Raw genomic sequence first — 14311 nt, 5'->3', positions numbered from 1 at the left:
GACGTGGGAGTGTCTCAGGCAGGATGTGGAACTCGCCTGCTGCAGATTAGAATCAATCAACCAATCGATCAGTTTATTTGTAAAGCACATTTCAGCACCAAGGCGGTTCAAAGTGCTTTACGTCATAAAAACACAAAAAGTCCTAAAGACACCACACAGTAAACCAGTAAACAGTACATTTTGTCAAAGTGTCGTCGTTACACATCAAAATGTTGTTCAGTGTTTCATTTATTATGTTTCTAAAGCAAATCTGACCAGCTGGGTTTTTAGTCCAGATTTAAAGGAACTCAGAGTTTCGGTTGTTTTGCAGAGTTAATTGTTGAAACAGCTTTTCAATAATTTAGCTGATGATGAAAGGTTGGAGATCGGCCTGTAATTCTGCAGTAATGATTTGTTCAGATCGTTTTATTTTTTATATCAGTGGTTTGAAAACTGCTGGGGGAAAAAACCTGATGAGAGCAAAGAGTTTAATATTTGAATCAGATCAGATGAAATGACAGGCAGGACTTTCTGAAAAAGTTGTGGGTGTTATTATCTTTGGGCATAGCATCCATATTAGATTTGTGTGGCAGTGAATGTTGACCCTCTAATATTTTTAATTTTCTCTGCAGCGTATTTGGCAAATTCATTGCAGGCCGAGTTTGATTGCAGGTCAGGTGGTTTGTCAGCCTGTCAACTGTGGCAAATAAAGCTCAATCATTGTTCATGTTTTTGTTTATGATTTCTGCAAAGAATGTTTCCTTTGCATGTTTTAGTGTGGAATGATAGCTTCACAGTCTTTCTTAATAGATTTCTTAATAAACAAAGTTGAGTTTTACTCCATTTACGTTCGGCCCTACGGCTAAATTGTCTTGCAGATCTAAATGTTTGACATTTTTCCATGGAGGTTTGTTCCTACCAGACACGACCTTCACTTTAATTTAGGCAAAGAAATCAATGACATCTGAAATTTTACGATGGAAGTTATCTACCAGCTCATCTACAAGGTTAGATGAGCTGCTCTGATTCTGATTGCTCTGCATTCAGAATCAGAATCTGTTGGATTTGACAACTTTTTACACAAAAACAATGAATTTGACTTTGGTTGGTTTCAGTAAAGACATAAAATATAAATGGGTAGAAAAGGTGAATAATAAGAAACATTTCAGGTCTTACTACAGAGTGTAAATAACATTTAGGTCTGGGCTTTAACTAGGCCATTCCAACATAAAGATGCTTTGATCAGAACCATCCATGATAGCTCTGCCTCTAACAGGAGGAAGAAACAAGAGAAGATCAAATAAACACGATCAACAGGATCCTGTCAACACATCCTAATCTGTCTTTGCTTTTTGTAACCCAACATGGAAATGTTGTTTCTTCCAGCGCTGTCTGATGAACTCAGACTGGTAGCAGGAAGGAGTCGCTGTGTTGGCAGACTGGAGAAGAAGAATCTGGGAGACTGGAAACCAGTGAAAGATTGGTACTGGTACTGGGACTTTACATCAGCAGCTGCAGCTTGCAGACAGCTCCACTGTGGATCTGTGGTGTCGTTACAAAGAGATAAGGACGACAATGTAGAGATCGTCTGTTCAGGTGATTTCATATCCTGGCCATTGCCTTCCTGTTCTGCTTCCAACTCCACTTTAAAAAAAATCTCACTTCCAGCTCAGTCTGGGCTTCTTCCACTTCACCTGGATTCACTCTGGTAGATTTTCTACCGGACCAATCAGCGAACAGAAGGAGAAGTTTGAACGATGATTTATTTTCTGTTATTTTAGAAACATAGTCTCTGTCGTTTTAGCAATGCAGTGGAGGAAGTTCAGTCCATGGTGGCCACACTTCCAAATATTGAATTAACTTTAACGGCTCTTCTCTGTTTTGTGGTGGACAAATTATTGTAAGGTAATATCTGCTGGTTGTATTGTCTTCATTCTAAATGCTAGTGATTCTCACCAAATGAAGCTGTTTGGGTTGCAAGCACAAGGTTGGGAGATGTTTTCCTGCAGCTGCATGAGAACCAGAGCGTCTCTCCCTCAGCCTTGGTATAAAACTCCTGCTGTCTCTGCCTGAAAGAGTTTTCAATCAGAAATGTTTCACTATTGATCCTCTTATATGTTCTCTGTATTGTGCACAATATGCTAGTAAACCTGATTGAGTGATTCCATCTAACAGTGCTTGGTAATTGATTTTTTCTACATGTTTACAGCCCAGGAAACTTCCAGTAAACTTCTTAGTGTGGATCTGGTGCATTGCATGTCATGGACAAACGTTAGCAACTGGGTGAAATTTAAAAGCTCAACACAGTCCAGACTCTCTGGATGAATCAAAGTGTAGTTACAGAGTGGCTGGTTTTTACCAGGTTAGTGATTTAATGAAGTTTGATTAGATTAAAGGGGAACCAGTGGAGCAGATTCTGGGTTATAAAAACCTCAATGTCATTGAGAAGAAGCTGATCAAATATTGAACTTCCTCCACAAATTAAGTTTAAAGTGTAAAAAGATGATAGTTTTCTATTATTCTGTGATTAAATCTGTCCTCACATTTGCTTTGTAGAAGACAAGGATGAAATATTAATTAATTGATAATTCATAGGTTCTTTGTGATGTTGTAGTGTAATTTTCTCTGTTTGTCTTAAGTTTTTTTTCCCACCCATCTCCAGGGCCGGCCTGCAGTATAAGCAGATGCTAAAAGTGCAAAGAATATTAAACAGTAGATTTAAAAATAACAAAACTCTGCCCAGCTCCCCTCTCCACCCGTTCTCCACTAGTTGGTTGGTTTCCTCCACACAGAGTCTGCTCTGTATTGGAGCTTTGCTGAACAAACTGGAACCAAATTCAGTGAAAATGTTGAAGAAACTTTTTTCTTTCTGCATCCACAGACTCAGTCAGGCTGGTTCAAGGGACCAACCGGTGCTCAGGCAGACTGGAGGTGAAGACTAACCAGTCGTGGTCCTCAGTGTGTGAAAAGACTTTGACCTGCAGGATGCAGAGGTGGTCTGCAGGGAGATTGGCTGTGGGCCTCCTTCAGTCCACCAGGGGGCGCTCTATGGAGAAGCAGAGGCTCCAGTGGGGAGCAGAGAGTTCCTGTGTGAAGGCAGTGAGTCTGCTCTGCTGAACTGCAGCAGCAGGAAGAGTTCAGGTAGAAACAGCTGCTCACCTGGTCAAGCTGTTGGACTCACCTGTTCAGGTAGAGGAGGATCTGCAGACCTGCTGCTGTTCACTGCTTCACTTCCTTCATTAATGAACTCTCTGTCTCTGCTCACATCAAGACAACATCAGGTTGGTGGGAGAGGCCAGCCGATGTGCCGGGAGACTGGAGATGTTACATCAAGAAGAGTGGAGACCAGTGGCTGTTTGGTCTCATTACTGGGACATGAACTCAGTTGCTGCAGTTTGTGCTAAACTGGACTGTGGTTCTGCTGTTTCAGTAAGAAATTCAGAGGAAGCTTCATGGAGACCAGTTTGGAGGATCAGGTCTGGCTGTTTGCAGTCAGGATCTGCATTAAAGAACTGTTTACCTTATGATGGAAACAGTGATCAGAGCCATGAGTTCATCTGCTCAGGTAACTCTGAACTCTCATATTTATTTCTTTTAAAATGTTTCTTCCATCAGGTTCCAGATGTCTGCAGAGAAACCGTCACCTTTAACTAAGAACCTGAAACCTTGAGGAGAGAGAAATTAAAATAATTTAAATATCCAGATAAAGTTTTCAGTTTAGCCACATAGAAGAACAAAAACTCATCATTTTAATAACTTTTAATCTCTGCTGCTTTGAAGTCGATGCATCAAAATCCCAGGAGGAGTTCAAGGAAATCAGACATTTTCAAAACCTGAAAATCTACAGAAAATTAGCTTTGATACAAAATGGTGGACTTCCTGTTTTTAGAGAAAATAGCAGGAAAACCTTTTGTTTGTTATGGTTGTTGGCCTGGCTGAACTAGGGGGCGCTGTTCAGCCGTATTTCCACATTTATTTTTAATTCAACTGAAATACAAACACTTCCAGATTGTGAAGTTTACTTTACATTTAGTGAGTTTATTAACATGTTTATGTCCCCAAAAATATGATAAAATTCAGCAGAAATAAAATGAATGATAAAATTCCAGGTACAGTCGGTTTTCACTTCACCTTTGATGCTCTGAGTTTTTCTACTTTGGTTTTCTTGGCCTTTATTTTTATCAAACTCAGAGATGTTTCCATGTGGATCTATAAAAATAAAGTTCTGAAATATTTTAAACCTTTTTTCTTTCTGCATCCACAGACTCAGTCAGGCTGGTTCAAGGGACCAACCGGTGCTCAGGCAGACTGGAGGTGAAGACCAACCAGTCGTGGTCCTCAGTGTGTGAAAAAGGCTTTGACCTGCAGGATGCAGAGGTGGTCTGCAGGGAGATTGGCTGTGGGCCTCCTTCAGTCCACCAGGGGGCGCTCTATGGAGAAGCAGAGGCTCCAGTGGGGAGCAGAGAGTTCCTGTGTGAAGGCAGTGAGTCTGCTCTGCTGAAGTGCAGCAGCAGGAAGAGTTCAGGTAGAAACAGCTGCTCACCTGGTCAAGCTGTTGGACTCACCTGTTCAGGTAGAGGAGGATCTGCAGACCTGCTGCTGTTCACTGCTTCACTTCCTTCATTAATGAACTCTCTGTCTCTGCTCAGATCAAGACAACATCAGGTTGGTGGGAGAGGCCAGCCGATGTGCCGGGAGGACTGGAGATGTATACATCAAAAAGAGTGGAGACCAGTGGATGTTTGGGATAGTTACTGGGACAAAAACTCAGTTGCTGCAGTTTGTGCTGAACTGGACTGTGGTTCTGCTGTTTCAGCAAGAGATTCAAAGGAAGCTTCAAGGAGACCAGTTTGGATGATCAGTTCTGACTGTTTCCAGTCAGGATCTGCATTAAAGAACTGTTTACCTTATGATGGAAACAGTGATCAGAGCCTTGAGTTCATCTGCTCAGGTAACTCTGAACTCTCATATTATTTCTTTTAAAATGTTTCTTTCCATCAGGTTCCAGATGTCTGCAGAGAAACCGTCACCTTTAACTAAGAACCTGAAACCTTGAGGAGAAGAAAACTAAAATAATTTAAATTATCCAGATAAAGTTTTCAGTTTAGCCACATAGATAACAAAAACTCATCATTTTAATAACTTTTAATCTCTGCTGCTTTGAAGTCGATGCATCAAATCCCAAGAGGAGTTCAAGGAAATCAGACATTTTCAAAACCTGAAAATTAACAGAAATTAACTTTGTTCCCAAATGGTGGACTTCCTGTTTTTAGAGAAAATAGCAGGAAAACCTTTTGTTTGTTATGGTTGTTGGCCTGGATGAACTAGGGGGCGCGTGTCAGCCATTTTGCCAAATTTATTTTAAATCAACTGAAATACAAACAATACCAGATTGTGAAGTTTGCTTTACATTTATTGAGTTTATTAACATGTTTATGTCCCAAAAATATGATAAATTCAGCAGAAATAAAAATGAATGATAAAATTCCAGGTTACAGTCGGTTTCACTTCACCTTTGATGCTCTGAGATTTTCTAGTTTGGTTTTCTTGACCTTTATTTTTTTATCAAACTCAGAGATGTTCCATGTGGATCTAGAAAATTAAAGTTCTGAAATATTTTAAAAAATTTTTATTTCTGCATCCACAGACTCAGTCAGGCTGGTTCAAGGGACCAACCGGTGCTCAGGCAGACTGGAGGTGAAGACCAACCAGTCGTGGTCCTCAGTGTGTGAAAAAGGCTTTGACCATGCAGGATGCAGAGGTGGTCTGCAGGGAGATTGGCTGGTGGGCCTCCTTCAGCCCACCAGGGGGCGCTCTATGGAGAAGCAGAGGCTCCAGTGGGGAGCAGAGAGTTCCTGTGTGAAGGCAGTGAGTCTGCTCTGCTGAACTGCAGCAGCAGGAAGAGTTCAGGTAGAAAACAGCTGCTCACCTGGTCAAGCTGTTGACTCACCTGTTCAGGTAGAGGAGGATCTGTAGACCTGCTGCTGTTCACTGCTTCACTTCCTTCCTATATGAACTCTCTGTCCTCTGCTCAGATCAAGACAAACATCAGGTTGGTGGGAGAGGCCAGCCGATGTGCCGGGAGACTGGAGATGTTACATCAAGAAGAGTGGAGACCAGTGGCTGTTTGGTCTCATTACTGGGACATGAACTCAGTTGCTGCAGTTTGTGCTGGACTGGACTGTGGTTCTGCTGTTTCAGCAAGAAAGTCAAATAAAGCTTCAAAGGGAAAAGTTTGAGAGGATCAGGTCTTACTGTTTGCAGTCAGGATCTGCATTAAAATTACTGTGTCCCTTCTGATGGAAACAGTGATCAGAGCCTTGAGTTCATCTGCTCAGGTAACTCTGAACTCTCATATTTATTACTTTTAAAATGTTTTCTTCCATCAGGTTCCAGATGTCTGCAGAGAAACCGTCACCTTTAACTAAGAACCTGAAACCTTGAGAAGAGGGAAACTAAAATAATTTAAATATCCAGATAAAGTTTTCAGTTTAGCCACATAGATAAACAAAAACTCATCATTTTAATAACTTTTAATCTCTGCTGCTTTGAAGTCGATGCATCAAAATCCCAGGAGGAGTTCAAGGAAATCAGACATTTTCAAAACATGAAAATTAACGAAATTAACTTTTGTTCCCAAATGGTGGACTTCCTGTTTTTTAGAGAAAAATAGCAGGAAAACCTTTTGTTTGTTATGGTTGTTGGCCTGGCTGATCTAGGGGGCGCTGTTCAGCCATTTTGCCAAAATTATTTTTAATTCAACTGAATACAAACAATACCAGATTGTAAAGTTTGCTTTACATTTATTGAGTTTATTAACATGTTTATGTCCCAAAAAATATGATAAATTCAGCAGAAATAAAAATGAATGATAAAATTCCAGGTACAGTCGGTTTCACTTCACCTTTGATGCTCTGAGATTTTCTAGTTTGGTTTCTTGGCCTTTATTTTTATCAAACTCAGAGATGTTTCCATGTGGATCTAGAAAAATAAAGTTCTGAAATATTTTAAACTTTTTTCTTTCTGCATCCACAGACTCAGTCAGGCTGGTTCAAGGGACCAACCGGTGCTCAGGCAGACTGGAGGTGAAGACCGACCAGTCGTGGTCCTCAGTGTGGTGAAAAAGACTTTGACCCTGCATTATGCAGAGGTGGTCTGCAGGGAGATTGGCTGTGGCCTCCTTCAGTCCACCAGGGGGCGCTCTATGGAGAAGCAGAGGCTCCAGTGGGGAGCAGAGAGTTTCCTGTGTGAAGGCAGTGAGTCTGCTCTGCTGAACTGCAGCAGCAGGAGAGTTCAGGTAGAAACAAGCTGCTCACCTGGTCAAGCTGTTGGACTCACCTGTTCAGGTAGAGGAGGATCTGCAGACCTGCTGCTGTTCACTGCTTCACTTCCTTCATTAATGAACTCTCTGTCTCTGCTCAGATCAAGACAACATCAGGTTGGTGGGAGAGGCCAGCCGATGTGCTGGGAGACTGGAGATGATACATCATGAAGAGTGGAGACCAGTTGACTGTTTCGTCTCATTACTGGAACATGAACTCAGTTGCTGCAGTTTGTGCTGGACTGGACTGTGGTTCTGCTGTTTCAGCAAGAGATTCAGAGGAAGCTTCAGTGAGACCAGTTTGGAGGATCAGGTCTGACTGTTTCCAATCAGGATCTGCATTAAAGAACTGTTTACCTTTTGATGGAGACAATAATCAGAGCCTTGAGTTCATCTGCTCAGGTAACTCTGAACTCTCATATTTATTTCTTTAAAATGTTTCTTCCATCAGGTTCCAGATGTCTGCAGAGAAACTGTCACCTTGATTTAATGGGACAATAAACTGGTATACGTATTTGTGGAGGAGTTTGGGAAATAAGACTTAATCCATAGCTGAATATAATCCCATATCAGAATATGGTGTTATAGATATCTGTAGGAGTTTATATCCAACAAGCCGCGATTATACTCATTTCCTCTCATGAACATATGGTATACTCTAGAATAGGTTATTTCTTGACTGTTAAAAGAGATTGTCATAAGATTAATAACTGTGAGATTGGCAACATTGACCTCTCTGATCATGCCCCCTATTATTAACTTTAAAATTAGATGAGGAGCCTAAAAGTACACAATGGAGATTATATACGAGTATACTGTCTGACTGAATGACTTCCAATTTACGAAACTAATCAAATCTGACATAAACACATTTCTAAAAGAAAACAATAACGGAGAGGTTAGTCCAGAAATAGTTTGGGATGCACTAAAAGCAGTTATGGGAGGTAAAAATTATATCTTTCTGTGTCCAAAGAAAGAGAGCAAACCAATTAAAACTATCAGAATTAAACAACAAAATAAAAAGGGTTGATACAAAACATAAGAACTAAAACCAGAACATCATATAAAGCTTAAAGTATTAAGAAATAAACTTAATGCAATGTATTTACAAGAAATACGAAAAAAGATGATTTATACTAAGCAGAGATATTATGAATCGAGAGCCAAATTAGCAAAACTCTTTGGGAGAAAATTTAAAAAACCAACAAGCAGAAAACACAATATATAAAATAAGGGACCCAAATTCTGAGAGGTGCGTATATAAATAAAATGAAATCCAACAAGCTTTTCAAACTTACTATAAACAATTATACACACAACCAAGCTTAAAAGATCGCAGCAAATTAAACAATTCCTTGAATAGCTGAACCTACCTGTTCTGTCGTGTGATCAAAATCAAAGATTAATAGCGAATATCACAGAGCGGGATCTCTCTTACGCCATTACAAAGATTAAACAAACAAATCTCCTGGTCCGGACGGATTTCCGTCCAAAAGCAATTTAAGTCAGAGTTATCACCATTCCTCCTTCAAATGTTTAACATGGCTCTGAAAAAGGGTAAAATGCCACCAACATGGAAACAGGCTACAGTATCTGTTATTCCAAAAGAAGGAAAGGACCATCTGAGCTGCAGTTCCTACAGACCTATCTCTGTTCTTAATATTGATTATAAATTATTCACATCAATTCTCTCAAGGAGAATACAGGAGATACTCCCAGAACTTATTCAGACCAATCAGACCGGTTTTATCCCCACAGAGACAAACCCATGATTATATCCGTCACACACTGCATATCCTGAACCACATTCAAAACTGCCAAACACCAGCTGCAGTGATCAGCCGCGACGTTGAAGAAGCTCTCGATACAGTAAGCTGGGACTTTCTATATAAAGAACTCGAGAAGTTTGGTTTCCACTCCAATTTTATTGACGTAATCAGGTCACTATACCAAAAACCAATTGCACAGATAAAAATCAATGGACATCTTTCAAATACCTTTGAATTAGAACATGGAACGAGACGAGGATGTGGACTCGCTCCATTACTATTTGCCCTTTTCATGGAACCGTTCGCCCAACTAATTAGGCAAACTGACAATATCAAGAGTATAAACATTTCTGGTGAAGCACACAAAGTGGCGCTATTTGCAGATGATGTGTTGTTATAAATTAGCGAACCAAGCACGTCGCTGCCTACATTATTTGAGAGCTTGAGAAGCTTTGGTGAATTTGCAGGATATAAATTGAATGTGAAAAAAATCACAGATATTGACATTTACTTATAATCCACCAAATTCTTTGTGGGTCGAACTAAAACTTTAATGGGACCAAACTGTATTGAAATACCTTGGGGTTCTGATCCCCAAAGATACAACCACTATAGCTAAGATCTTCTGACCAAAATTAGACTGGATATACAACGATGGACTGTCACCCTTCATGGGTTTAACCCAAAGAATTGAATCTGTTAAAATGAACCTACTACCAAGATTCATTTTCTTGTTTCAAGCCCCACAGGGAGAAATTACAAGAAAGCAATTTATAGAGTGGGACACAATGCTTTCCAGATTTCTATAGCTTGGGGAAAAACGCAGAGAATTAGATTTAAAACACTACAGCTTTCAAAAGAAATGTACCACAGTTAAAGAACTACTTCTATTCTGCACAAATTAAGCCACTGATAAACCTTTGTAATAAAAACTACAACGCCCGATGGAAGGATATTGAATTGGCTCTATCTCCAGACACCCCCTTACAGGCAATCTGTGGGAATAAAGATTTAGAACAGATTAAACTCAAAAATGAAAATCCTTGGATAAGATCCCAATTAAAGATCTGGACAGATGTTAAACAGGAATATAAACTACATGACACGCTTACGATCTTGATTTTAAACCAAATCAAACAGATACAGAATTCTGTAGTTGAACATCTAAAGGCAAAACAACACATTTCTCATTAATGGATGAAGGACAAATAAAAGACTTTCAAACACTTAAAATGATTTATAACTTGGGAAGACAGAATTTTATAAATACCTACAAGTACGCCATTATCTTAATCGGGAAACTATCAGACATATAGATGAACAGGAACCAGTGCTTAAAGAAATACTAATGGTATATTAGGAATAATCCAAAAAAGGTATTATATCACGGTTATTTAAGGGACTTAAGAGTAAAAAAACACATTCAACTTTATATGTGAAAACAAAATGGGAAAAGGAAATTAAAATGAAAATCCCAGAAGAAAAATGGCCTAGTTACTGCATGACAGTTTGGAGATGTACCAATTTGTACTCATGGAGAGAATTTAACTGGAAATGCTTACATTCACTGTTTTATAACACCGAAACAGAAAATCTCTCAAACCAGGGGGCAGCCTGAGTGCTGGAGGCAATGTGGAAACACAGAACCCGACCACTGGCATATATTTTGGGACTGTACAATTATAAGACATTATTGGATAGAAATACTCAAAAATATTGAAAATAAAAATACCTTTTAAATTTACTATTTTTATTGGAGGTGACACAGAATGCCTACCTGACAACATAAACTATCTGTTTCAAATACTAATCACAGCCTGTAAACAAACTGTCACCAGACGCTGGATCCTCCCTGAACCTCCCACTATAGAAGAACTGATAGAGTGTGTTAATGAAATCTATCAGATGGAAAGATTAACATTTCTAATTCTTTTTCAACTGAACAAGTTCATTATCTTGTGGTCCAAATGGGTTTCCTATGTCAACCAAACACAATATGCAAGAATACTAGATTGTTGAGAATTAAAAAAAAAAACACTTCATCCTTCAGGAAGTGTCTCTTTACTATATAATTTACTGAGTTATACAGATAAAAGTAATGTCTCTCCAAAATAAAAACCCCATGTTCCATATTTTTAATTTGTTTTTGTAAATAGAAATGTAAATAAAATGAATTTTGAATCTGATCACAGACTGAAATTGTGCTTTTGTCATCTTCTCAATACCTCAAAAATAAATTATATTAAAAAAATTCCAGGTACAGTCGGTTTCACTTCACCTTTGATGCTCTGAGTTTTTCTAGTTTGGTTTTCTTGGCCTTTATTTTTATCAAACTCAGAGATGTTTCCATGTGTATCTATAAAAATAAAGTTCTGAAATATTTTAAACCTTTTTTCTTTCTGCATCCACAGACTCAGTCAGGCTGGTTCAAGGGACCAACCGGTGCTCAGGCAGACTGGAGGTGAAGACCGACCAGTCGTGGTCCTCAGTGTGTGAAAAAGACTTTGACCTGCAGGATGCAGAGGTGGTCTGCAGGGAGATTAGCTGTGGGCCTCCTTCAGTCCACCAGGGGGCGCTCTATGGAGAAGCAGAGGCTCCAGTGGGGAGCAGAGAGTTCCTGTGTGAAGGCAGTGAGTCTGCTCTGCTGAAGTGCAGCAGCAGGAAAAGTTCAGGTAGAAACAGCTGCTCACCTGGTCAAGCTGTTGGACTCACCTGTTCAGGTAGAGGAGGATCTGCAGACCTGCTGCTGTTCACTGCTTCACTTCCTTCATTAATGAACTCTCTGTCTCTGCTCAGATCAAGACAACATCAGGTTGGTGGGAGAGGCCAGCCGATGTGCCGGGAGACTGGAGATGTTACATCAAGAAGAGTGGAGACCAGTGGCTGTTATGGATAGTTACTGGGACAAGAACTCAGTTGCTGCAGTTTGTGCTGGACTGGACTGTGGTTCTGCTGTTTCAGCAAGAAAGTCAAAGGAAGCTTCAGAGAGACCAGTTTGGAGGATCAGGTCTTACTGTTTGCAGTCAGGATCTGCATTAAAGAACTGTTTACCTGAGGCTAAAACGAGTGATCAGAGCCATGAGATCATCTGCTCAGGTAACTCTGAACTCTCATATTTATTTCTTTTAAAATGTTTCTTCCATCAGGTTCCAGATGTCTGCAGAGAAACCGTCACCTTTAACTAAGAACCTGAAACCGCGAGGAGAAAGAAACTAAAACTGGTTTAAATATTACTGACAGACTATAGATCTATCATAATGGTGCTAGTAATCATGTTTAAACATGCTAGTAACCATGGCAACCAGTCTGTGATCAGCTCCTGTCTCTTTCTCATTCATGCCATCTTGTTTTCCACCTCAGATTAGATCCAGTTGTCTCTGTGTTTCCTCTGCGTTCCCAGGTCTGCTGGTTGAGCCGCTCATCTTCCTCTCTTCCTCCACTGACGGGGTCTCCACAGGCAGAAAGCAGGGGTCTGAGCTCCTCATTGGCTCACATTTCAGCATCATGTGCTCCATCAGACCTCAGTATGAAGGCGGCTCCTTCCAGCTCATCTTCAGCACCTCTAACTACACTCAGAACCAGACCCTGCCAGCTGTTAATCACTCCGCCCTCTTCCTGTTCTCTGCTGCTGGCCACGCCCACCAAGGAACCTACCGCTGCGTTTACCACGTCTACGTTTTCTCCTATAACTTCTCCTCTATCAGCCAGCCTCTCAACCTCACTGTCTCAGGCAATGTCATGGAGTCCATGAGGAAAAGTTCTGCTTCAGGTGAACTTTGCCATCTGTCATGCCTTTCTCTTAATATCCTATTGTTTCTTTCTTTTTTTTTTTTTTAAGACAGATTTCCCCTAATTGGCCATCTTCTGTTTCTTTTCTTTTACCGTCCACTGCCAGATTTTTGTTTTGCTATTGTACCTGAATGTGGTCTTAAAGTAACTGATGTGGCGTTGGGCTGTTTTTTGAGTGTAACGTAAGGATAGCATTACATCGATTTTATCATTTTTGATCCCATCTTGGAGTCTCAGTGGACATTTCATCCCTTGGCAGTTGAGCTGGGGCCAATTCTCTCCTGCCAATTGTAAATTTTTGCTGTAAAAATAAAAACACTACACCTTTGTGAGCTCGCCCTCCCATGTGGACCAACTTTCATAAGAGAGGTACTTTAGCTTATTAGAGGCAATTGTTGACTGCCTGGAAACCACCGAGATGACTTCAGATGACTGTAAAACATGTAACCGCTGTAAAACATGTAACATGTAACAGCTGTCTGCCTCATTCATGAGGTCAGAGAGGAGGATTGATGATATTAATGTTCATGATCAGATCTACAGGCAGCATGAAAACAAGGGTCTATATGATTATTTTCTAGCTGGACTCATCTGATGAAAGCTGATCCTGAATCTGTTTCATTCAGTTTCAGCCTCTCCCACTGCTTTGATCATCAGACTGGTTGTCGTCCTGCTGGGTTTGCTGGGATCAGTCCTGCTCCTCTACTTTAAGGTACTGCATGTATCATGCATGATGTGTTCAGTTGGGAAAGTTCTTGCATTGAAGCTGAACCATCCTCTGTTTCCAGGCCAGGAGAAACCAGAAGTCTGGACCAGAAAACAACCATCATGATGAAGGATCCAGAGCTGAAGGCAGCTTAGAGGAGGAGACTGCAGTCTGAAGGAACCAGGAGAAAATGATCTTCATTTCACATCCGCAGGAAGGAGCAGAGACATGTTTCAGACTCCTGGAAATCTATCCGTCTATGTATCTATGATAAAATGTCTCTGTGCTCCTGCAGCAGGAAGGAAGTTCAACATTCAGAAATTTGTATCTGGACTAAACCTACTTAAGTTAAACTTATATAAGAAGGGAACACAAAACAAAACATTCAACAAACAAAATATAACAGAAAACCCACTTCATCAAAATCTGATCTTCATCAACCTTGCAAGGATAGCATATGATAGGATATTTGGGGTCAAAGGTCAGGTAGCCAATTCCATCAGGCCCTGAACCCAGCTTGTGTCCTTGTCTTGGTTGGGGTTCTGAATTGTTGTGTGACTAATGTAATACAGTTGATCCTAGCTTGTAATACTTTGTCCTGCCTTAATTTTTTATATCTTTTCTCTCGTTATTGTATAGTTTTAGCCACTTTAGCCAGCCAGGCAGTGAGCTGCGTGTCAGCCCACTGCACAGGCTGTGTCCACTTGCACTTTCTCCTCCCTTTGTTGCATGTTTCTCAGCGTGACG

The 14311-nt window shown here is 40.4% G+C and overlaps 1 protein-coding gene across 1 annotated transcript in view; it reads left to right on the top strand.

The window, feature by feature from the left end:
- Window positions 1-14153, top strand: part of LOC116707934 (uncharacterized) — an 18122-nt gene extending 3969 nt beyond the window's left edge. Inside the window, 7 exon segments of the mRNA XM_032545641.1 lie at window positions 1366-1575; window positions 2861-2944; window positions 2947-3168; window positions 3251-3544; window positions 12470-12838; window positions 13485-13570; window positions 13647-14153. Coding sequence (XP_032401532.1) covers window positions 1366-1575; window positions 2861-2944; window positions 2947-3168; window positions 3251-3544; window positions 12470-12838; window positions 13485-13570; window positions 13647-13739 — 1358 coding nt within the window. The 3' untranslated portion in view covers window positions 13740-14153.
- The last annotated feature ends 158 nt before the right edge of the window (window positions 14154-14311 follow it).

This window comes from Xiphophorus hellerii, chromosome 18 (genome assembly GCF_003331165.1).
Source record: "Xiphophorus hellerii strain 12219 chromosome 18, Xiphophorus_hellerii-4.1, whole genome shotgun sequence".
NCBI classification, from domain to species: Eukaryota; Metazoa; Chordata; class Actinopteri; order Cyprinodontiformes; family Poeciliidae; genus Xiphophorus; species Xiphophorus hellerii.
Note: the sequence above shows the minus strand (reverse complement) of the source record. Positions and strands in the feature narration are given on the sequence as shown.